Here is a 25,959-nt window from a genome sequence, read left to right as displayed (position 1 = left end):
ACAGAATGGTAGAACACAAAATGTTAGGGCTGAAAGGGACATTAGAATATGGAGAGTTAGAACCAAAAGAGAAATGTTAGAGCTGAAATGGACAATAGAACACAATGCCAGAGCTAAAAGAGAACAGGATGATAGAGCTAAAATGGACAATAGAACAGGGAGTGATAGAGCGGACATAGGTAATAGAACACAGAATGTTAGAGCTGAAATGGACAATAGAATATTAGATATTATAGAACAACAGAGCACGAGAACATAGAATGTTGGAGCTGAAAGACAACAGAATGATGATAGAGCTGAAAGAGACATCAGAACACAGAATATTAGGGTTAAAAGGGACATTAGGACAGAATGATGATAGAGCTGAAAAGGACACAAGAACAGAATGTTCAGACTGTGAAAGACTAAAACTCTGATTTAGGATAAACCATAAGTCCAGAGGACTGAACATGAAAATGTGCTACTCACCTCCCACCAGAGAGGTGATGTACATAAGATGCAGAATTAGACATACATTTTTGGGCAAGGACAAAGTGAGATTTTATTTTCCTGGCCCATTTTGTTGTAAGTATTTTATTTGCTCCTACGGCCTCATTTTTTCACCTTCTAAAAGTATCACAGGGAAAACTCTTTCAGCCAACCCTTTCTGGCCAGGTAAGAGTCCTGTGAGTCTGCTTGTTAGAAGGTGCCTGTTTCCCTGTGCCTCTCCAACTCCAGTTAGCTCTCCCAGACCTGTCACCACCTACAGGCTCAATTCCACTCACACTCTGAGAGACTGCTTTTGACTCTGGGTAGGAGGTATATTGGGGTTCTTGGCTTAGAGCACCTGCAAATCAATATTATAGGCTCATGGGAGGATCTCAGATGAAGCCTTTCATTTTACAGTTCAGGCAACTCAGGACCAGAGAGGGGAAGGGACTAGTCCAAGATCATTCAGGACTCAACCTCTGACTGAAAGCAGTAGCATAGTTTCGTGGACCTGGAGTTAGGAGACATGGCTTCTGATGTCTGCCTCAAACACTCATTAGCTGTTTGACCCGTGGGCAAGCCATATAGTCAATTGCTAAGAGCCTCAGTTTCTTCATTTATAGTTTAAATGCTTAAACCACCTTACTTACAGGGGTTGTTTTAAGAAAAGCACTTTGTAAACCTGCAAGCTTTATAGAAATGTGAATTTTTATTATTATTCATGTCTGCTACCAGTGCTACCAGGTCTCTTCTTGCTGCTGGGGCCCAGGGTCTATTATGTAGGAAGGAAGGGAAGAAAGAATGAGGGAAGGAGGAAGAAAAGAAGGAAGAAAGGAAGGAAGGGAAGGAAGGGAAGGAAGGAAGGAAGGAAGAAAGGAAGAAAGAAAGAAAAAAAGAAAGAGAGAAAATGAACAAAACTCCTTGTTAATGAACTACAAGGCAGTGGGTAATTATGGAAACTACTTCTGAGGGCTTCAGTTCATATCCCAGATACTACTACAACCTCTCTGGGCCTCAGTTTCCCCATCTGCAAAATGGAGGTGGACTACGTGATCTCTAAGCTCTGAATCCTGTGACCTAATACACTAGCACAACTTACCAGTCCATAAATTAATTCAACTAAGCCCTGCAATGAAAGACTCGCTGATCACATAGAAGTATGTTTAAGAGATCCCAGGAGAGAGCTTGTGCCTGAGGCCAAGGAGCTAAGGAGGCCCCGGAGAGAGGGGCTAGGAAGGGCAGGGGGGGAGAACTCCTTAGTCCCGAAACCTAAAGAACTTGGTATTTTTAGCCATGGTGTATGAGGAAGCCAACTGACTGAGTGATGTCGTTTGTACCCTGACTAAAGTGTGGGAAGTAATAACATGGGAGTTCTTAATAACACGGGCAGGGAGGTATTATTAATAACATGGGTAGAAAAGTGTGAGTGTGAATCGCTGTAAATGAAATCACTCTAAGCCAAGCACTGCCTGTATCTCTCTGAATTCCCACAGGGCCCCTTGGCTGACTCCTAGGTCCTTGGGGAGAAGTTGTGGAGTGACTAGGGAGGGGGAAAGAGGGGAGTGAGAGAGAAAGCAGGAGGGAGGGAGAGGCAAGGGGAATGGGGAGAGGGAAAGAGGGAAATAAGTAGGGGGAAGAGAGAAAGAGAGAGACAGAGACAGAGAGAGAGAGCCAGTCCGTTAAATGATGTCAAAGAGACAGGATATGGTGGAAAGAGCATTGACCTTGGATTCAAATCCCACCTGATGCTTAGTGGGCGAGGCACAACAAACAAGTCTATTGATCTCTCTGACCCTCATTTCCCTCACATGAACATGATATGACCTACAATACCTCATAGGCCTGTTACAAAGAGCAAATGGTATAATAAAGCGTGTAATGTGATTTACGAGCCTTCAGGTGCCACATCAATGTCAGTCAGGCATAGTACTGTTTTTAATTCTTTTTTTTTTGTTTGTTTTTTTTTTGGTGAGGCAATTGGGGTTAAGTGACTTGCCCAGGGTCACGCAGCTAGTAAGTGACAAGTGTCTGAGGCCAGATTTGAACTTGGGTCCTCCTGACTCCAAGGCCAGAGATCTATCCACTGCACCACCTAGTTGCCCCAAATAGTACTGTTTTTAGAAAGGCTTGGGTTCAAGCCCTAGGAGTCGGTATAGGTGCAGTGGAAGAGTCAGAGCCCTAGGTTTGACCCCAGTTTGGCTACTCATTGGTAGTGTGACCTTGGGTGGTTCATTTCCCTTCTCTGGACCTCATCTGAAAATGATCACATGATCTCTAAGGTCCCTTCTAGTTGCCATTTTGATTATGCAGTGCTGGTCACTATAGGCTCCAAGGGTCCATGCCAAGTGCCCCAATCATTCCCCAAGTCTAAGACGATACCAAATGGGCCATCCACACTCCCCTTCCTTTCTGCTTCCTGTTCCCATTCTGGGTCCTCAGACCCTCCCCAAAACCACATTGGGTCCTATTCTCAGTCTAGCAATGGCTCTTAGAAGGGACAGAGGGAGAAATTGGCACTGGGGGGAAGGATGAACGGAGAAGGAAAGGGTCTCCATGTTTTTAAAAATTCTTATAAATGGATAATTATTGCTTTTATATCATTTTCTTTTCCAAATAGATCCTTTCCCTCTCCCCTACCCAGGAAACTATCCCTTGCAATAAAGACTTATAAAAGAGGGGGAAAAAAGTAGTCTTCAAAAAAAATCAACCTATAAATCATGTTAGACCATATATGCAAGATCCTACACCCCTGAGCTCCCACCTCCATAAAGAAGCTGCTTCATTTACTTTTGACAAGATCTGTTAGCAGGCAGCTAGAGCTCATGTCTCCCATCCTCCCTCCCAGTGCCTCAGTTACCTCGTTTATAAAAAGTGGGTAGTAACATGCATCTATTTGGTAGAGGAACTGTGGTGGCAAAATGTGTTGAAAGGGAGCATGGGCCAGAGGATGGAGAACTGGCCTCAGAGGCAGGAAGAGCTGGGTTCAGGAGACAGTGTGGTGCAGTGGCTAGTGATTAATTTGGGGTCAGAGGAGTAGTCAGGTGTCAGAATATTAAACTCTGGCTTTGCCACTTGTTTCTGGTGTGACCCTGGGCAAAGCTCTGAGCTTAAGTTTCCTCTTCTTTAAAAAGAGGGGATTGGTGGGTAGAGCACAGGCCCTAGAGTCGGGAGGACCTGAGTTCAAATGTGGCCACAGACACTTACTAGCTGTGTGACCCTGGGCAAGTTACTTAACCCTGATTACCTCCAAAAAAAAAAAAAGAGGAGGGGATTGGATTTAATAATCTCTAAGGTTTTCCTTTAGCTCTAAATCTATGATGATCTATGATCCAAGGCCCACCTAGGATACCCACTGGCCAGGTGACCCCGGCTAAGTCATTTAAGCTCTGGGACCCCAGACAAGCCCAAATCTTAACAAAGCTGCAGACATACACTGGTAGAAGGAGTTTCTCAATCCCAATGAAATTATAGGTAAAAAATAAAATAAAACATGTTAAAACAAAGCAACATAGACATGGAAATATAGAAGCAGCTAGTGTGGTAGAGGGGAAAAGAGCCTTATGTTAGAACTTAGAGGGCCTGGGTTCAAATCCAGACTTGCTGCCACTTAATCCCTGTATGACCCTGCATTCTGCTTCTTAAGAGCTCTTCTGTCTCTATACGCACACATATGCGTACACACACACACACACACACACACTCTTAAACTCCAGGTCAAATCCACAGGAAGACAGGCATCCAGAGACCTCCCCAGAGACAGTCACACACACAGACACTCTGAGACAGGGGCATGGACGCATGTTTGCACAGGTATAGTCTCACACCTATGGCAGGTGGCATATTACATTATCAAGGGCTACAACTGTAGTGAATATAGACTGCATCCCCAAGGCCGACTGGGATAGCTGACAGTCAATCTATAAATAATAACAAAGAAAAATCCTCACGTTTTTGTATCACCAGTCTCCAAGGAGCCCAGCCTCCTATGGACAGGAATACATGAGTTATTCTACCAGGCCTGACTGGAGGGAGATTCCTCTGAATTAACTGGGGTTATTTGGGAAGCACAGACCCTAATACGTGACTAGGATGTCCGGACCCTAATTGTATGCCTGATTCCAGGGCCAGCCTTACACTGGTAGGGAGGAGGGATGCCTAAATGGTGGGATATGAGTCACAGAGAGCTAACCTCCCGATTGCAAAATATTCCTTCCAACTAACAGCTGAAATTATATCACTGTAAATTCATGGATCCATAGAATGTCAAAGCTCAGAAGGGACCTTAAAAATGCCAAGTGTTAGAGATGCAAGGGACCTTAGAAAACAGAATGTCAGAGCTGGAACCTTAGGACAGAGAATGTCAGAGCTGGAAGGGACCTTAGAATAAAGAATGTTAGAGATGGAAGGCCCCTCAGAACTTAGAATGATTACAAAGTAGAGACAGAGCTAGAAATGATAGATATCTATGGATAGAAGGGTAGCAGACAGAGCTTAAGACCAGGACTCAGAAAGACCTGGGTTCCAATTCAGCCCCTGACACATATTAGCTGTATGGCATTGGAGAAGTCACTTAACTGCTCTGGGCCTCAGTTTCCTCATCTATAAAATGAAAGGGTTGAATTTGATGACCTTTAAGGTCCCTTCAAGTCTAAATCTATGATCGTATCCATGGAGCTCTTAACCAAGACCATGTATCTAAGAGTCAGCTGGACACCATGATAAGATAAAGAGCTCCAGTGCACACTGACAGTCACGTATGTGTATACACACACAAACACACACGCACACACACATTCTCATTCTCTCTCTCTCTTTCTCTCTCTCACAGCTCCATCAATGAGAGAAATTGCTTCCGAAATGGACTGTGCAGGCTGGATGAGAATTAGTGGAAAGGTGCCATTAGTATGCAGAGAGCCTACATCTTGGGGCCCTGCTGAATGGGGCCTGTTTGATTACCCTCAATCCCTTCCCGCCACCTCCCCTGACTCTGAGACATAAGGGTGAGTGATGAACCAGTTGTGACTACTCTGGACACTCATACCTCCATTCAGAGATGGCCCCCTCCCTGCCCTGCTCCTTGCTGCTGGCTGCAGAGCTGTCTGACGCCTATGTGGCTGCCTCTTTATAAATGCAAGGCATGGGGACAGGTCCTCCACCTTGGAGGAGATTGGAGGGGAGGGAGGAGGCTGCTGGAGAGGCAATAGCAGGGAGTGTGGAGGAGACAGACAAGCTAACGCGCATGCAGTGAATGTATGGTTGGACTTTCCCCTCTAAACCTTGGAAGTCTACATCTAACTCCCAGGGGTTAGGTGTGGGAGGGGGTGCAGAAAAGGAGAGGGAGGGCTGGCTGCAGCAGGGCCTTCCACGGGTCTGCCTTTTGGGCTCAGCCCCTGCCCCCTAATCCTTTCCCTTCCCTGCAGGGTAATTTCTTATGAGAGAACAGTACAAAAACAGGAGTGGGGGAAGGGAGGTTTGGAGAAGCAGAGCAAGGCCCTGGATTGGAAGCCAACCTCTGCCTACCCTCTCGCTGCCCTCCACTGGGCTGCGAGCCCCTCAGGAGTAAGGACTTTGACCTTTCTTTTGTAGTCCCAGCACTTTGCATGGTGCCTGGCACAAAGGCCATTTGAACCTCGACAGTTGGTGCTTTCTGGCCTGCGAACCGCTTTCCATATTGATATTTACTTTGTACATATATTTTGGACATTTTTCTATCTGGATACATGCTGCTTTTCCTGAGGAGAATTAAGGTCCTTGAGGGAAAGTCTATTTTGATTTGAGTTCAAGATCTCTAGTTCCTAGCACAGTAGTTGGATACAGTAGGTGCTCAAAAATATTTGTTAAATATTAGAAGGAACCCTGGACTTGGGAGTCAGGAAAACTGGTCTCACCACTCACTTATCCCTGGGATAATGAAGAAAAATAAAATAAAACATAGTACTTCAGAACAGGAAAGAACCTTAGAGCTCATCTGGTCCAATCCCTTTATTTTATAGGAAAGAGAGGGATAGAGGGAAGAAATAAACAATTTTTGTGGGGGGGGAATAAACATCTATATAGCACCTACTATATACCAGGCACTGTACTAAGCATATTACAAATATTATCTCATTTGATCCTGGGAGGCAGGTGCTATTATTATCTCCATTTTACAGATGAGGAAACTGAGGCAGACAATAGTTAAGTGACTTGCCTAGGTCACAGAGCTAGTAAGTGTCTGAGGTCACATTCGAACTCAGGTCTTCCTGACTCCAGGCCTAGAGCTCTATCTACTATGCCATCAACCTCTAGGTGAGGAAATTGGGGGCACAGAGGAGAAAGAAGCTTGTCCAAGGCCACATAGGAGAGCTGAGACTATGATTCCAGTCTCCTGACTCCCACCTGTGGCTCCTTCACTAGACCATTTCTGGCTATAATCCAGAAACCCTACTCAGTCTTCAAAGGGCAGCCCACATGTCCCCTCCTCCATGAAGCCTTCCCAGAGTCCTCCCAGCTAAATGAGACCTTGCCCCAGCCCCCTTCTAGACTCTCATAGCATGCCGTTCTCTTATTTCTTATGGCACTTCATAACAACCATTCTTTATGCTGTGGCTTCAGTCTACAAAGCTTTTCCCCACATACTACTGAACTGAACCCTCACTTCAAATATTCTTTGTTAGGGCACAGTGACTTGTCTACATGTCTTATCTTTTGCACGACTACAAACATTCTGATGGTATCGATCCTGGTCTGTTCACTGCTGTCTCTCTCATAAACATAAGGATGAATAAAGAATAGGTGCTTAATAAATGTCTGTGAATAATAAATGTCTGTGAATGAGTGAATGAGTGAATGAATGAATCAAGGGGCATTCAGAGGGACAGATGGAAAAATGTAACACAGACAGAGTATTAACAACACAATCTTATCACATAGCCCAAAAGCAAATCATAGGTACCGCCGGGGGCAGAATAGGTGCTCAATAAATGTCTGTGAATGAATGAATGGATGGATGGATGGATGAAAGAATGAATGGATGAATGAATGATCAAGGGACATTTAGAGGAACAGAAAGACAAAAATGATACATAAAGGACAGGACTACAGAATCCTATCACATAGCTCATAGGCTACTGAGGCATCTTGGTCGCATAGTGGGGAGAGGGCTAGATCTGGGGTCAGCAAGACTTGGGCTCATCAACTGTTGCTTCTGACATTTCCTAGCTGTGTGACCCTAGGCTGTCTATTTCAGTTTCCCCATCTGTAAAATGGGGATATTAATAGCACCAACCTCCCAGAGTTGCTGTAAGGATCAAATGAGATAATATTTGCACAGCACTTGGCAAACCTCAAAATCCTCTATAAATGCCAGCTATGAGTTAAAACTGTCCACAAAGATGGACACAAAACAGGTGCTCAAAAATGTCAGTGAATGAATGAATGTAGATCAAGGGGAATTCAGGACACTGAATACAACACTGGAATCACATGAGCTACAAAATCATATCAAGGGAAGTCTCCTGGGCTTGACTGCCCTGACCACAGACCATCTCTCCACCTCCTACGAAATGGTTAGGGATCAGAGTGGGTCCCCTCCCCTGGCATGAGTCACAGTGGATAGTTACCCTTCACACCAAAAGAAGGGAGAATCTAACACAGACCTATAAAAAGGTCAGGACCATGGACAGACACCATAGCATCTTCAGTCAGGAAGAGTCCTTGAACAGCCGTGGATACCCATGTCCTTCTCTTTAAAAATCACTGGGGAATGGGATTCTAAATGCCTCCTTCAGTACTCCACTCCAATTCTAAATTCTGGAATAGTAATAACAGCTGACATTTACATAGCACTTTACAGCTACAGAAAACCTTGCATAGATTTTCATATGAGATCCTTACAACAGCTCAATGAGACAGACAGTGAATGTATTATGAGCTCTGTGTTTACAGGTGAGGAAACTGAGGCTCAGAGAAGTTGGTTTTCAAAATTACTGAATGGCAAAGTCATAGCTTAAACCCTTGTTTACTGACTCCAGGCCCAATGCTCTTTCCACTATATGATGTTTTCTCTTGTAGTAATGAAAGTTCTTCTCAATGTTTAAGCCAACTGCCTCCTACTCTGAAACAATTAAATGTCTGTATGTTGGGTTCTCCCTAAAAAGGCTGGGAGAATTTCCCCCTTAGCCTGCTCTGTTGTTTTTCCTGGCCTGGTGCCCTTTCCCTTCTCCTGGCCCTGCTCACATCAAATAGACAATCCTCCACTTACCAGTTGCTTTTCCAGGTATGCCGAACATCATAGTCATGGATCTGGTGTTTGTCAGCTTGCTCATCCAGGAAATCAAACATGTATTTGATTGCAAGGGGGAGAGCACTGCCCCTGTGAGCTGTGCTGAAGATGGTCTCAAATAGGTCATCCACAAACTTCTGTAAGGTCCCCTGCAGGTGGACAGAAGGAAAAAGGAAGCTCATTTGACTAAGAAATATTAGCCTATTGTTGACAGCATGGTCCCACTAAGGTCAAGATCATGAGTTTGCCTCAGCTATAGCTTTATTCAATGGCCATAGCTAATGGCTAATCTTAGCTACATAAAGAGCCCTAACCCTGGCCACAGAAAGACCTAGCTATATCCACCCACATCTGGAGGCCTAACTATGGGTACAATGTGATTCCTGATCCTAGACACAGACTAAGTCCTAATCAAGCTCTGCACCTGACCCTTGATCAACAAGGGAAACTAGGCAAGAGAATGTAAAGTGGAGCATGTCAATCCTTCCAACCAAGGGAGGTATAATTGCTAATGGCTCCAGAGCAGTCTTCTAGAGTGATGAGAGACAAGATGCTGCTCCCCATACTTTACAGACTATGGTTTTCCTAACCACTACCTAGGAGGGGAAAGCAGAGGGTTTGTCATCTACAGGGATGTGCTCGTCATCCATCCCACAGTCAAGGCCTAGCAAAACACAGAAAATAACGTGGCTTTCTATCAGAAGAAAAACGAGATTGAAATTTGTGAACCAAAATCCTGTAGTTCTACCCACCACCTCATTTGTCCCCCAAGTATATGGAGGTGTGAACTTGGTACATGAATATCTGACCCAATCATCACTGACTATTACCTTGGGACAAGGATGGCTGAGTTCATTTTATAGAATCAGGAGGTTTACAAATGGATTTACATATATTTTCCTAGTCAACAACTATGGGAGCGAAGCAGATTTCTCAGAGAAGTTCTAGGGAATTAATAACAATCCGTCCGATCTTTTCCCAAGTGCTTTAATATTCTTGAAGGGTTTTTACCTGTATTATGTAAAGAACCTCAGGATGACCCTTGTAAGGGAGACAGGGCAGGGATTATAACCCCCACTTTACAAATAAGGATACTGAGGCCTGGAGAAGGTAAATGAGTCATTTCATCTCTCTCTGGGCATCAGTTTCCTCCTCGAAAAAGAAGTGAGTTTGATCAGGAGATCTTGAAGGTCCTCTTCCCAGCTCTAAATGTTATAATCTCAAAGACTAAGCTTTGGCACTCTATGACATAGGTCAGCAGTGACTTGCTCTTCCTCATTCTGAGCCCCCCAGGCTTTTAAGATATATTCAAATTGCTGAAAGCAAGAGATCAGAGCTTGAGAACTGGAGGGGACCAGAGGTCATCTGTTTCACTTGGCCTCCTATTGCACTTCCCCCAATCCAAATCAAGAAGGAAGGAAAGGAAGAGAGAGAAGGGAGGGAGGGAGGAAGGAAGGAGGGAAAGAAGGAAGGAAGGAAAAGAGGAAGGAAGGAAAGGAGGGAGAGAGGGAGGAGACTGGAGAGTGATAGGTGGGACTGAGCATTAACTTCAAAAACCTAGAAATTGAGAAGCAGTATTTTATAGTGTAAAGTGTTGGATTCTTGGGTTCAGATTTTAGCTATGATTTACTACCTGTGAGATCTTAGGGAAAGTCACTTAATGTACTGAGTTTCAATTTCCTCATGTTTTGTAAAATGAGAGGGTTGAACCAAATAACTTTAAGGATCCTTCCAGTTTCATAGCTATGATCCAATGAGTAGTTTTCATAAGGAACAGGAAGGAAGTATCTTCTATATAGCCTCCAGAAGGCAGAAGCAGTATCAATTTGTGGTGGGTGGTTGTTATATTTCTGCTGAATATTTGTGAGTTTCTTCTAGAAAAGACCCAAGCAATGGGCTGATTTACTAAGTAGTGAGCTCCCCCCATCAATGAAAGTATTCAAGAAGAGGTTAAATGGTGGCTTTTCAGGAATGCAATAGTGGGACTTTCTGAATTGGGCTAGATGCTTGACAGGATGACTGTCTCTGCAATCTCCTCCAACTCAAGATTCTGTGTTCCTTGAGGGCATATGTCTTACACCTTTGTGTACCTTCTACTGTAGAATACACCAAACTAGGTGTGCAGTTCATGCTTACCAAATGACAAGTCCGACCTGGGATCACAGGACATGGAGCAGAAAGGGGCGTCAGAGGTAATCTAGGCCAAACCCCTCACTGGAATGAACTGAGGCCCAGAAAAGAGAAGAGACTTGCCCAATTTCACACAATAAGTAGAATCATAACCAGAATTTGAACCCAGGCACGCTGACTCCAAAGCCAGTGTTCCAGCTGTCATTCAGGCAACAGATTCCCCCCAACTGCTCCTTCCCTACCACGCCGTCCCCAGCAGATACCTTCGTGGCCAGCAGCCGGGTCAGGTAGATCTCAGAGACCATCTTGCTGCCTCGGTCCCCTTCCCGCTGGTCTAAGTGGTCATGGTTCTTGACCAGGTGCCACAGCTTGGTGCCACTCTCTAGGTCAGGCGTGATCATCGGGGTGCGTGAGCGCAGGCTGTCTGGACTGCTGGCGGTCCTGAGCATGCTCTCTGGTGAGGATGGTGACACAGCATGGCATGACTGATGCTACCCCAGACAAGCCTAGGGCCCCCATCAGGAGCCTCCCCACTTCCTAAGCCTTCCTTCATGGGGTGATGCCAGTGAGCCCTCCAGGGGAGACTTGCCTGGCCTTGAGCACCATGGGGAAGTCTGCAGAAGGCCATAGTTATCCTCTACAAGAGCACTCTGGCAAAGGTTGGGCCCCAAACATCCCAAACACCTCCTAACAGGCAGATAATAACTTTATCATCCATACTTTGGGGAACCTGTGATCTAACCAGGATGGGTTAGATCACACTAGTGAAGACTATTTGGGGTAGCTAGGTGGCGCAGTGGCTAGAGCTCTGGCCTTGGAATCAGGAGGACCTGAGTTCAAATCCAGCCTCAGACACTTAACACTTATTAGCTGTATGACCCTGGGCAAGTCACTTAACCCTGATCACCTCACCAAAAAGCAAAAAAAAAGGATTGTTACCCATCCAAGCATTTTTAGCTTGTAAGAGTCTTACTCACGCCCTTCCATTAATCCCCTCTAGATAACTCACCCAAGGTGTTGGTGACGTACTTTCGATTCTTCTACTCTTTCATCAACACCAGAGAAACATGAAGGCTAGCTAATTGTCATAGCTCATTTTCACCACATGCCAACCCATACAATCATCTCAATTCTTCTGAAATCTATGAGTATTTCTAGCCTGTAGAATGTTTGTGGTAAGCAGCTCAATGATAAAGATGACGGCATTTCCATAGCACAAAGCACTTTACAAATAGCATTTCCTTTGATCCTCAAAATATCCCTAGGAGGTAGGTGTTATTATTATCCCCATTTGACAACTGAAGAAACTGAGGCAGGTAAAGGTTAAATAACTTGCCCAGGGTCACACAGCTAGTAAATGTCTGAGACTGGATTAGAATTCAGATGTTCCTGATTCCAACACTCTATTCTCTGTGCGAGACCATCCATTTACTCACCGTATCTGCTGAGGGACTTTGTGAAGGTGGAGGAGTTGGAGATATTATAGGCAGAGTTCTGCTTGGGTACCAGGGCCACCGAGGAGCCATCAGTCACCTGTAGTCAGAAAGGCCAAGGGTCAAAGCCCCACTGGGGCCAGCAAGTGCACCTAGCAGGGAGCTTTATGGCCAGGCAACTCACAAGGTGGCTAGAACTTACCACTTATCATCACCCCCTCCCCACACTCCTGCTCACAGCAACAACACAATCCCACAATAACTATCTTGTGGATTCTACCATGCTTTTCAGCGCTCGTCTCCTTCCCCACGGATCCTCACGACAACTCAGATCTTCACACGATTCTTTCATGTCCACAAGGGCCATTGCCTCTGCTTGGGATGCCCTCCCTGCCCCTTATCTCTGTCTTTTGAAATCTCACACTATCTTCAAGGGCCCACTTACATGGCACCTTCTTCATGAAGCTCCCCCAGTGGATGCCAGATCTCCCACCTCTGAGCTCCCACAGCAGTCTGTAGAAGCCGCTTTTATGGGGCTTTAGCATTCCAATTCATACTGCTGTGTTCTATACACAAGCCTTATCTCCTCTACTTAATGTGGCTTCCTGGAGGACAGGAACTCCGGCTTCTGAACATCACTGTACCGTCTTCCCTCCCAAGGCTCTGCACACTCTGGGCTCTTAATGAAATGTCATTTTTTTTTAAAAAGTATTATTTATTATTAGCATTCCTTTTTTCTTTTTTTTGAATTTTGAGTTGCAAATTCTCTTCCTCCCTCCAGCCTCTCCCTCAGCCATTGAGAAGGCAAGCAATACAATCTCAATTATACAGGTGAAATCATGCAAAATGTATTTCCATATTAGCCATGTCACCCCCCAAAAAAAGCCCTGAAAGAGAAATAAAGTAAACAAAAGTCTGCTTCAATCTGCACTCAGCGTTCATCAGTTCTCTCTCTGGAAGTGGACAGCATTTTTCATCATGGGTCCTTCAGAACTGTCTTGAATCATTGCATCTCAATGAAATTTCAATGAACGAATAAAAATTCAGGGAAGAGGGCTGGGAGCTATTATCAGCCCCATTTTGCAGATGAGGAGTCTAACATACTAGAACGGAAGTCAGGAGACCTATGTTTGAGGCCTAGCTCTGCTGTGAACTTGCTGTGTGACCTTGGACGGGTCCCTTCACAAACTATTCAAGTCAAACGTATAGAGCATTTAAAGTAGTAGTAGCAGTAGCAGTAGCAGTAGTAGTAGTAGTAGTAGCAGTAGTAGTAGTAGTAGTAGCAGTAGTAGTAGTAGTAGTAGTAGTAGTAGCAGCAGCAGCAGCAGTAGTAGTAGTAGTAGTAGTGGTGGTGGTAGTGGTAGTAGTAATAGCATTTATATCACAGTTTAAAGAGTTTTTCATCAAATCCTCCTAACAACTCTGAGAGGTAGAGGGTATTATTATCCCCATTTTATATATGAGGAGAAAATGAGTCCCAGAGAAGTTAAGGGACTTGTCCAGGGTCACACAGCTAATAAAAGTCTAAGGCAGGATTTGAATTCAGGTCTTCCTGATTCCAAGTCCAGTGCTCTGTGCACTATGACATCTAGATGCTATCTGGTATGTGCAAAGCACCAAGGCAAACAAGGAGTAGGATAAGGGTGGGGTGGTATGCCCCCTTGCCCCCTCCACCTGCCTCAAGGACCTTATAACACAGTGGAGGAATTAAGACAAGCGCAAAAATAATTACAATAAAGAAAAAAAACAAGTGTCATAGGAAAAGCACAAATGAAGCATCCTGGGATTCAGAGAAAGCTTTGGGGATCAGGGAAGGCATGATGGAAGAGGTAGCAGCTGAGCTGGGTGCTGAAAGACGAGATAAATTTGCAACAGATGGAGACGGGGAGAGTGCATTGCAGGTGCAGGGGTCATATGGAGTAAATACACAGATTCAGAAATGGATAGGACAAATTTGGGGAACGTCAACAAACCCAGATTGGCTAAGAGTAAAAGAGACACTGTTGGAAAGGATTTACAGCAAGCCCTGCCTGAAAACCAGGCTGTGATATTTATATTCAATTCAGTAAGAAATGGGGAGTCGAGGGAGGTGCTTGAGCAGGGGAGGGATGGGAATTTAGAAAAAAATTACTCTGGAGGCACAAAAAGGCAAGATGAGCAAGGGAAGAGATCCAAGGCAGAGAGGTGGGGGGGGGGTTACTATAGTAGAGCATGAGGGCCTGACCAGCATAGGGGAAGTGGGAATCTAAAGAAGGAGGTAGATGCTGAAAAATACTGTGGAAAAAGGACTCACAGGCTGAGCGGGAATGAGCTTTAATTTCCTCTTCAGTGAAACGAGGGCCCTGGATTAAATGATAGCTATGGTCTCTTCTCCAGCCCTGACATTCTATGTTCTAAGGTCCCTTCCACAGCTCTGACATTCTGTGTTCTAAGGTCCCTTCCACAGCTCTGACATTCTGTATTCTAGGGTCCCTTCCACAGCTCTGACATTCTGTATTCTAGGGTCCTTCTCAATTCTAGCATTCTATGTTCTAAGGTCCCTTCCAGCTCTGACATTCTATGTTCTAAGGTCTCTCCTGGCTCTGACATTCTATGTTAAGGTCTCTCTCAGCTCTGACATTCTCTATTTTCAGGACCCTTCCTGCTCTGACATTCTGTGTTCTAAGGTGTCTCCCTACTCTGACATTCTGTGTTCTAAGGTCCCTTCCAGCTCTGACATTCTATATTCTCAGGTCCCTTCCTGCTCTGGCATTCTATGTTCTAAGGTCCCATTCAGCTCTCACCTAACATTTTACGTTCTAAGTTTCCTTCTAGCTCTGATATTCTGTGTTCTCAGATTCCTCCCATTCCTAACGTCTTTGAATCTATGCTATGAACCTGTCCAAGGTCAGTTAATGGTCAAGCCTGGACTAGAACCCAAGCCTCCTGATGGCCCGGTTCAGGCCTCCTCTTGCCTGCTCCCTCAACACCTGCAGAGCCCATGCCTACAACCCCATCCCCTAATTATATGCCGAGGGGTAGCCACCCAGAGGCGAGGAAGATAAGCCAATTCACGGGAGTGTGTTCGTGCGTTCCCTCCTCCTCGTGCTAAGGTCTTTGGGCAGCCTCTAGCCCTATGTGCTGAGGAGGGGCATGCCTAAGACACATCCCTTCAAGTGATTCTTTGCAGAGATGCCAAGGATGCTGACAGGCCAAGCTTGGGGCCTCACCTGATAATGGGCCAGGGTATTGAGTCTTTTCCAGTCATTGTCTATCTTGGTGGTTACATCCTCGTCCTGCAGGATGATTCTGGCCATTCGGCCCTGGCGCCACTCTATACAACGGGAGGAAAATAAGGGGAAGGTTGATACTCAAGAAGAGTCAGCAAAGATAAGCAAAAGTCAGGGAGGCTGGGGAGTGGGTCTTCTGTTCTTATCCACCCTGATCAAGGGCTTCCTGAGATGAGTCAGGAGAGGGAACCAAGGCAAGAGGCTGGCATTCCTGCCATGGCAGCCAGAAGGCTTTCATGACACCACATAGATGGGCAGGGCAGGACTGGCAACATGAGCCCTTCCCCTTCTGGGGGCATAATGCTGGGAAATTACCTTGGACATACTCCACCTAGAAAGCAGAGGCTGAGCTCAGGCCCCACCCAGCCACGGCTGTCTCTGACACCCATTCCAGAGGACACAGAATTAAGCAGCCCCAAGTCCCATGTGGTTATTTGGTGGGAAGGATAAAAAGGACACCTAGTGCTATAGCAGAGGAGTCTGAAATGACTTAACATGACCACGTCTATCGTCGACCGTCCAAGGGACCCAGGATAAGTCATTTGGCCCCCAAGGCCTCTGATGTCCCTTAAAACTCTAAATCTGTGATTCTAAGGCCTGGTTTCTTGTGGAGAGGGTGGGCTCAGAAACCACTGCCTTACAGGAGCCATGTCTGCACCTTCCCTTGTCTCCCCAGAATGGAGAACACAGGGATAGACACCCGTTAGGCATGCCTCTGCAACTTTGGTCATGCTGGACCCCAGGGTCTCCCCTTCAATCTTGCCCATCATGTAAGGTTCAGCTCAGGCACCACCTCATTGCTGAAGCCTTCCTTGAACCCTCCAGCCTGCTCTGATCCTTCCCTTCTTGGCATCATTAAAGTAATTTTGGTCTATACCATACAATTCAACATTTGACTCTAACCATGTGAGTATTATTTCTCCAAGACATCCGCCTGGGCATCACCTGATTTCTGGGGACCAAAGAGGTTGGGTAGGGGCTGCCTTGGCCCCAGAATCCACAAGCCCCTGCTGGGGTACTCCTCGAACCTCTGCCGAGCAGGCCCCTGGGTCCTCTGGAGAAACATGCAGCTGCCAGCTGTCCCAGACTCAGGAGTCTCTAACCACTCCCACCCCCAGACCAGACCACACTGGCCTCGGGCTCACCCAGGTCCATATCCCCGGCCTTGGGTCTCTGGGAGTATGGAACTCCCTTGTAAACAGCATCCAGAAGCTTCTCTTTCACTTGCGTGATGGTGTCGCAGTTCAGCACCTTGACAGGGATCTCCGGGGCGTTCTCATTCTCCGGATTCACACAGTTCAGTGTCTGGATTGGGGCAGAGAATGAATAAAGAGGCGAAGCATTGAGGGTGGGAAGGGTGCTCTCCTGAGGCCCCCGGCCAAAGGAGGGTCCACTTCTTTCTCATTTACAGCAGCTGTCGCTGCTCTCCCTGCATTCCATCCCTCCCTCCTGGCCCCGGACAGCAGGAAGGGATACTCGCCCACCAGATTAAAAAGGGTCGGGTCATTTCAGAGCCGGCCACCATTCAGCAAAGGAACCTTAAAGGTCACATGAAGGGAGGAAATACCAATGAGAAGGATGGAATGCCTTTAAACTCCCACAGCTGTCATCATGGGTTATTCTCCTGATGCGCCACTTAATCACATACTATCTCATACACTAGGAGGTCATACAGTGTTGTGGGAAGAGGAGACCACTCAGGGTCAGGAGGCCAGAGCTGGAGTCCCAGCTCCGTGATTTGTTGGCTACAGGTGCTCAATAAATGCCCTGCCTCCTCTTATGGCGCTCCAGGGATCAGATGAGATCATGGAGACACGAACGCTTGGCAACTTGTAAAACATTACACGCAGAAGATCATAAAATAGATTTAGACATCAGAGGTCACTCAGTCTGACCCCCTAATTTTACAGGATTAAAGCACACAACTAGAGGTGACTGAGGCAAGATTTGCTTACTATCCACTGTATCAGATTACTATCCACTGTATCAGAGCGCCTCTTAAAGATGAGCATTACTGTTTTTTAATCATGTCACCTAGGTGAGTTTTGTCTCCCACGTCTTCTTCCCCTGTAAATACTCTGTCTACTGACCTCTATTCTCTGCCATCAGGCTTGGCAAAGGGCTGGGCCCATGGCATTTGCTCTGGGAATTCTTGATGAATAGATATCAAACTCCTGGCTGGACTTTGAAAACTTTAAGGGAATAGGAGAGATCCCAGATGACAAAAAGGACTCAGGTATGCAAGATGGAAACACGGAGAGACGTAGAAGGGAACCCAAAGGTGGACGGTCACTTTAAAGTAGCCATGTTCAGTGCTGAGGATGACCCAAGAGCACTTGGGGAACCCTGCACAGGAAGGTCAATGACACACATGCCCCAAAGCCCTCCTTCTCCTCCCTACCAACCCCCCACAAGCCTGCAGGGCCAATGGGGACCCCTCAAGACAATGGAGATGGCCACTTTTAAGCCGAAAGGGCCTAGCGGGAAAGATAAGGCAGAACCTGACTCACCAGCATCTTGTAGTCAATCTGCTGGCGGATGAGTTTGTCTTCACTCAAGGAGTAGCGGGCCTCGCCAGTGATGGCATCAATTGGACCTTTCTCCATCTGTTGCTTGATGGCGCAATACAGCATAAAGAGAGGCTCCCCTGCACACTCCTGAGGTTGGAGAACACAGAAAGGAACCTTGGTCAAGGAAGAGTTTCTAGCAAGAGACTCTATAACCTTCCTGGTGGCGGCAATTCAAGAACTGAGTCACCATCCCAAACCAAGCAGATGAGCTCCATGAGGAATCTTGAGAGCCTCACTTCCACCAGGAAGCCCACCTCAATTGATCCATCTTCCACTGACCTCCCCCATCTCTGAATTCCCACAGCATTTATCATCCATCTGAACCATGTGTTTATTGTTCTCTAATAACTGATTTTCTTTTTTAAATATTCTATTTTTTCATTACATGTAAAAACAATTTTGACATTCTTTTTTCAAATTTTGAATTCCAAATTCTTTCTCTCCCTCCCTCCCTGTCCCCTCCCATTGAGAAGACAAGTAATTTGATATAGGTTATACATGTGTAGTCATGCAAAACACATTTCCATGACATACTACTTTTCTAAATGTTTCAAGAGTATGACTTACCATCCCCCATCAATACCCCACTGTACAGGCTGTGACCCCTTACCCCCACTCCTCTGAATCCCAAGCTTCCTCCAAAGCTCAGCTTAAACACCCTCTCCTACATGAGGCCTTCCTGAATCCCACCCCCAGTTACTGCCTCTCCCTCCCCCTGCCAAAATCATTTTGTCAATATTCTATGTCTATTTCTCCATGTTTCCCCTGGTAGAGTGTAAGCTTTCTGAGGTCAGGTACTGTTTTATTTTTGTCACAGCACTCTAAGTGCCTAGCAAAGTGTCCAGGATATAGGAGCTAAACAAAAGCTTGTTGATGGTGTGACTGACTGACATGAGCTGTGCTTGCCTAACACAGCCAGGAGGACTTTGTTATCTCCTCTTGTATCCCAAGTGGCCCTTGGCACAGGACTGAATGTATGTTGTTCCCATTGCCTGGAATTCTATGCTCCTCTTGCCCCTGCCCCCACCTCTTAGCCCAGGCTCTACCTGTCCAGATTCTATCCATTCTCCAAGGTCCAGCTCAGCTCCCACCCTCTCCATGAAGCCTTCAGTGATTTCTGCTTCCTCCAGCATCCTCCAGATCTTATTATCTACATGGCATAATTATGCACCTAATTCTATACTGCCTCATAAAGTCAACACTGCGTCATTTCCCCTCTTGGATTCCCTCTCTATGTTACAGAGTTTCTTATGAGCATCAAATGAGATTATCTGGGGAGGGGGGAGGTGAGGAAGAGGGTCTGGACCTGGATTTGATCCATGGAAGGAACTCCCAGTGTGATAACTTCTTCCACTCAATGAAGGTCAGCAACTCATCTATAACTTAGAGTTTTAGAGAAAAAGTCACCTAAGGCACTGAAAGGCTGTGGAAAGATTCGAACCCAGGTATTCCTGACTCTCAGTCCAGGTTACTCTCGACAATTCATCATCCAATGAAATCACATATGCAAAATGCTCAGCAAAGTACAATGTGTTTATATAACCGATATCAAATTGTTTACCATCTTGGTGAGTAGGGAGATAAGAGAGGGAAGATGAAAACTCACAACTCAAATTTATTTTTTAAAAATGAACATCAAAATGTGTCTTTACAGGTAATTGGAAAAATGAAATACTATTTCAAAATGCAGGTGATAGGAAAACAAAACATCAATAAAATTTTGAAAAATAAAAAAAGTGTAATGAGTTACAACAGCAGTTATTCATCTTATCACGAGACAGTTAAGTTCCTTGAGGGCGGGGTCTGGCTGTCTTGATTTTCTACATATTGCTGCAGTGCCCAGCACGGAGTTGGCACATGAAATAACCAACATCACCAACATGGTTCAGATATACTGAGCATCTTGTCCAGTATACAAGGAGGCAGAAGAGATACTCTGCTTCCAAAGAGCATTCGAATCAATTCAATTCAGAGGCAGCAGCCTGGTGTCACATACAAAGGACTAGACTTGGAGACAGAAAGATCTGGATTCCAATTCCATCTCTGATATTTTAACATGTGACCTTGGACAACTCACATAAATCTCTCTGTGGCTCAGTTTACTCATTTGTAAAATAAGGGGCATGAGACTTGACCTTTACTAAGGACCCTTCCAGTCAGAAATCTACGAGCCTGTGACTTTGTTGAGTAAACGGGAATTCAATTTCATATTTCTTTATATTTTTTCTTTTATATTTCTTTTATATTTTCATTTATATTTCTTCATGTAAATATATTTGTGTTTTTATAAGTATATTTATATATTTGTGTTTTTAGAAATGTATTTGTTTCTATAAGTATATTTATTTACATTTACCTAAATATATTTGTTTCTATATTTCTTTATATTTATATAAATGTATTTGTTTCTTTAAGCATATTTATATATTTAAATTATATGGATGCATTTATGTTTCTATAAGTATATTTATTTTTATACATGTATTTGATTCTATAAGTACGTTTATATAAATATTTATTTATACTATATAAATGTATTTGTTTCTATAAGCATATTTATATTATATGGATACATTTATGTTTCTGTAAGTATATTTATTTTATTTTTATACATGTATTTGATTCTATAAGCACATTTATATAGATATTTATTTATATTATATAAATGTACTTATATTTCTATAAGTATATTTATATACATGTATTTGCTTCTATAAGCATATTTATGTAAATATTTATACTTATCTAAATGTATTTATGTTTCTATAAGTATATATACCTATTTATTTATCTTTGTATTCCTTTCTATTTTGTGTGAGAGGCTCGGAGTAAGTGGCAATGAGTATAAGGAATGAGTAGTCTAGGAATCCCTGGAGGCAGTGGGAGCTGAGCAGGACCATGAAGGAGGAGTCAGCCTGAGTCACTCAAGAGTCATGTTCAGCAAACACCTGTCGCTTGACTATGTGAAGGGATGATGTGGAAGAAAGGATAGTGGATGGCGAGTCCTAGAACACCCAAGTGGGATGCCTGGCTCTGGAAGGTATCGGGCCTTAGATAGGCTGCTTAACCTCTCTCAGGTTCCACTTCCAGCACTAGAGGGTTATGAGCCTACGGTCCCAAGCAGTGGCCCTGAGGCCATGCTGTGGCCGCTGCCCGCTGCTGGGTCTGCCCACTTGGAGGGCCAGCTAAAGCAGAATCTCCCAAGTAGACCTCCCTCCGTTGCCGCTCAGGGATGGAGGCTGGGCAGCAAAGCAGGTAAGGGAGGATTTTCAGTGGGAGGGAGGCGGAGAAGTTCCAATAGCCTCTTCCCTCCTCCCAGGCCACCTTACAAATAAATTGTCCTTTGGACCAAAGTGCACCGCTCCCCCTGTCACCATATGCTGTTAGCATCTCGTTAGCATCTGCGGTAATTAAAGAGACAGCTGCTAACGAGCAGGAGCATGCATATATCATCCCGAGACCTTCCGACAACACGCCTGTCTTTGAAATTATGTTTCATTTGCAAACTCGGCTTCATTAAGTCAGCTTCGGGAGAGGGGGAAAAAAGGGCGAGGGAGAGCAAGAAAGACGACCCAATTTGGAGCCCGGGAGCCACTTATTAATAGCTGTCTCTCTTCCTGGAAGATGCAAAAGCAAAAATAATGACCGAAAAGGCAAACAGCCTTGTAAGCCGTCGTCCAGCAGAACCAAACGTCTGCCTCTGCCTTTCATGTTCCTAAACTCTCGGCCTTTCTGCTCTGATCTCAGGATGGAGAGGAAGCACGTCCTCCAAGTTTTAGGCACCGGGAGGCCGGCCCCTGGTCAAAGCTGGGGGGGAAAGTGTAGGAGAAGTAAGAGGAGACCCACTGAAGTGGAGATGTGAGGATAGGTCCAACCTCCCCGACAACACGGAAATCTATCCTATCTATGGGGAGTGCGGACTGTGTGACTTTAAGTCACATCTCTCTGATCCTTAGTTTCCCCATCTGTAAAATGAAGAAGCTGGTCTTAATACATGAACTCCAAGTAAATCACTCTGAATGCCATGGATCTATATTATTTCACTGAGCCTCAGTTTCCTAATCTGTAAAATGGAGATAATATCAACTTGCTTATCTCATAAGGCTGTTATTAAGGGACAATAGGAAGCAAAATACATAAATTCTTTGTAAAATATAAAGCATAATATTAATATTATTATTTCTCCTTATCCAAGGGGCTTTGTCCTCCATGTTCTACTCTACCTGAATCAATGCTGACTTCTTCCATGAAGTCCTCCCTGATATAATGATATGATGAGAATCCCTCAGGATTCTGAACCTGAGAATCACGAAACCCGGGTTCTGCTCCTAGCTGTGTCACCTTGGACAAGTCACTCCTCCCTCCAGACCTCAATTCCCTCATCAATAGAGCAAAGATGACAGACAATATGGGGGGGGGGGGGGGACACTCCTAAGCTGTTTTTGTGTCCTGGACCTCCACCCCCAAATCCAGAGTCTGATGAAGCCTACGGACCCCTTCTCAGAAGAATATTTTTAAATGTATAACATACATGGGATTACACAGGAAACTAGTCATGGTGAAATAGTTACCAAAATAGTAAAAAAAAAAAGAAAAAAGTTCATAGACCCAAGGTTAACAATCATGTATACTAAAATTATCTTTATAGTTCTGACATTGTGTTCTAAAGTCTCCTTCAGCTCTAACAATCTATAGTTTAACATTCTATAGAATGTTCTAAAGTCCTTTCCATCTCTGCCATTCCATGTTCTAAGGCCTCTTCCATCTCTGCCATTCCATGTTCTATGGCCTTTTCCATCTCTGCCATCCCATGTTCTATGGCCTCTTCCATCTCTGTCATTCCATGTTCTAAGGCCCTTTCCATCTCTGTCATTCCATGTTCTAAAGCTCTTTCCATCTCTGACATTCCATATTCCAAAGCTCCTTCCATCTCTGCCATTCCATGTTCTAAAGTCTTTTCCAATTCTGACATTCTCTGATACAAGATCTTTTCTGGCTCTGACAGTCTATATCCTAAGGTCCCTCTGGTCCTGTATTCTAATATTATACTCCTATATTCCAAGGTCTACATATAATATATAGCATAGTCTGCATTCTCTATATTCCTGTATTCTAAGGTTCCTTCTAGTTCTAACATTCTATGTTATAATTTCCTGCCCAATTCTGACAGGCTGTATCCTCAGACCCCTGCCAACTTTAACACGCTATGCTTTGAGGTTCTAGTGTTCTATGTTCTAAGGTCGCTCTATGCTCTAAGGTCTCTTAGAACAATCTATACTTTCTTGTCCCACGTATGCCTAGCCCAGTACTACGCATACTCCTGACATAAAACAACTTGCTGATCTAACAGAATTCAGCGATCCCTCAACTGCTGCCAATGCCAATGCCTCCTAGCACCCCTGGCCCTGGCCAGGAGCCGGCCAACCTGCTGCTCCTTCCCCAGGAGCAGGGCCTCAGCCTAAAAGCCCTGACTGCTTCAGCTCCCTACAGAGAGATGTCCCCTACAGAGAGATGCCCCCAAGGCTAAGCTACATACACCTTCTGCTGCTGGAGTCGAGGGATGCTAAGAAGTCCCTCCAGGCAGGATGATGGAAGAGGCAAAGCACACAAAGAAGGCTCAGGGGAGACCATGATTGGGTGCATGAATGTATAATGCATAGTCTAAGCGAGTTTCCAAATTGGAAAAGCCTCCCAGGGAGCAGTGAAATAATGTGGGGAGGTGGACATGCCCAGCAACTCTCAGGCCCAGAACAAAGCCCACAGTCCCAGCTGGGCACCAGCTGAGGCATCTACAGAGTCCCTGAGGAAGCAGACATTTTGGGTCAGCCCCATGTAGCTCAGAGACCTGCCTGAGGCAGAGAGGACATAAGATAACCATCCTTACGGTACTCTAAACCAGCCTGGAGTTGGCCAGCCAAAGTCATTCACATTCAGTGATGTGCCACCCTCTACTGTAACTTCAATAACCCAATGGTTAACAACAACCCTCCCTTCTCACTCCCCTAGTAGGCCTGTCCTGGTCTTCAGGAATGGGGGCAAGGCTTGGAAAACAGGTGTGAGAAAATTAATTTAGTGGGGGATGGCAGAAAGTAGAAAGAGCCTGGGACTAAACAACTGGAAAATGAGATTAAGACCCAGCTCCATCACTTCCTAGTAGTCACCCAGGACATCACACTCAGTCTCAGTTTTCCATCCGCAAATTCGGGTCATAATGCTCACATTACCCACCTCTCAGGGCAATGGTGAGCAATATGCTTTGTAAGCTTCAATCAATCGATAAGCCCTTACTATGTGCCAGGCATTGTGCTAAGTGAGCAGGAACAAGAAAGAACAAAATGAAATTAGTCCTTGCCTTCAAAGAACTTACATTCTATGGGGCATGTGTGTGTGTTTGTGTATATACACACACAGATCAACATATTCATATATGAATCTAAAGATCTAAAGATTTATATTATTATACATTATCAATGAGTATATTATTAATTCTATCATAACATTGATTACATTTTTAGATATTATAAATGTCTAAACTATAAAACTATGCCCATGTAAAATGTTATATTAATATATAATTTTCTATATAAATATAATCCATGTAATATGAATTGTACTGTATAATTACACACACAGAGCTATGTTATAAGATGAAGAAATATGTCCTCCCTCTCTTCTTTCCACAAGTGGGGGGACTGAGGATGTGAAGTACAGTGCCTTTTGCCATACAGGGTCAACAGTTGCCAAACAGCTCTTTTCCTCCTTCTTTTCTAATCTTCACTAAAAGGATTGCCTGCCTGGTGGGGGGAAGGGAGTGATTAGTTTTTTTAAAAAAATGAGAGTGAACTAAGAACAAAAGATATAATAAATATAGTATTTTTTAAATGTAGGCTATCTACCCTTGGCTCTGGATTTAGTAAACATTTTTATCAATGACTTGGATGAAGGGATAGCTGGCATATTTAGGAAATTTACAGATGACAAAAAGCTAGGGGGGAAGAGAGAGGGGGGAGAGGGAGAGAGAGAAAGAGAGGGAGAGAGGAACACTAATGGTAGATGACAGAAATGGTATCCAAAAATATGTCAAAAGAGAGAAGAAAGGGATAAATGCAGTAAGATGGCATATAATAGAGATAAATGTGCAGAAATGGGGAAAGCATGGCTAATCACATGAAAAAGAACTCGGATTTTCAGTGGGCTGCCAACTCAAAAGGAGTCAGTCAGCCACCCTGAAAAACCCAGCACAGCCTTAAGCGTGGAGTAAAAAGGCATCGTAAGCAGGATGAGGGATCAGTAGCCCCCGCGGCACTCTGCCTCGTTTGGGCCACCGTTGGGGTATTTGGGTCAGGTCTGTGCAGCCCATGTTGGCAAGGACGTGGGCCAACAAACACCTCCAGAGGGTGAGGACCAGGAAGCCACACTGTACCGGAATAGGTCACAGGTGCTAAGGATGAGCACTGAAAACTCCTTGGGAGAAGAGAAGGCTGTGGAAGGGCAGGGAAAATGACCACTATCGTCCAGTGTTTGAAGGGTTGGGGTGAGGAAGTAGAATTCAACTCCCTAGGTCCCAGAGGGCAGAGCTAAGCCCAAAGGAGGAGGATTTAAGAGAGGCCTCCTAACCATAGCAGCTTTCCCAGAGTGGAAGGGGCTGCCTCTGGAGGTAGCAAGCTTCTCTCCACTTTGAGCCTTGGAACAGAGGCTGAACAGCCCCAGTGGGGAGCCTGCAGAGGGCATTTCTAACCAGGTGACCCGGGTTCAAATCCCTGCCTTAAGGAAGTCACAGCACTTCACAGCCCTCCACGGTGTCGTCTGTAAAATGAGGGAGCTGG

General features: G+C 44.9%; 1 protein-coding gene across 2 annotated transcripts in view; it reads right to left on the bottom strand.

The window, feature by feature from the left end:
- The window catches only part of PLXNA1 (plexin A1), a 308,227-nt gene that overhangs the window by 27,795 nt on the left and 254,473 nt on the right, over window positions 1-25,959 (bottom strand). For both annotated transcript variants that reach the window (XM_027863712.1, XM_027863713.1), the window contains exons 24-29: window positions 18,074-18,220; window positions 16,709-16,868; window positions 15,504-15,607; window positions 12,298-12,394; window positions 11,125-11,315; window positions 8,711-8,880 (exon numbers count right to left, since the gene is read on the bottom strand). In XM_027863712.1, coding sequence (XP_027719513.1) covers window positions 8,711-8,880; window positions 11,125-11,315; window positions 12,298-12,394; window positions 15,504-15,607; window positions 16,709-16,868; window positions 18,074-18,220 — 869 coding nt within the window. The remainder of the gene's footprint in view (window positions 1-8,710; window positions 8,881-11,124; window positions 11,316-12,297; window positions 12,395-15,503; window positions 15,608-16,708; window positions 16,869-18,073; window positions 18,221-25,959) is intronic.

The sequence above is a fragment of the Vombatus ursinus genome, unplaced genomic scaffold, assembly GCF_900497805.2.
Source record: "Vombatus ursinus unplaced genomic scaffold, bare-nosed wombat genome assembly UNPS02014773.1, whole genome shotgun sequence".
Lineage (NCBI taxonomy): Eukaryota > Metazoa > Chordata > Mammalia > Diprotodontia > Vombatidae > Vombatus > Vombatus ursinus.
The sequence above is the reverse complement of the archived record's forward strand: the minus strand, read 5'-3'. Positions and strand labels throughout refer to the sequence as shown.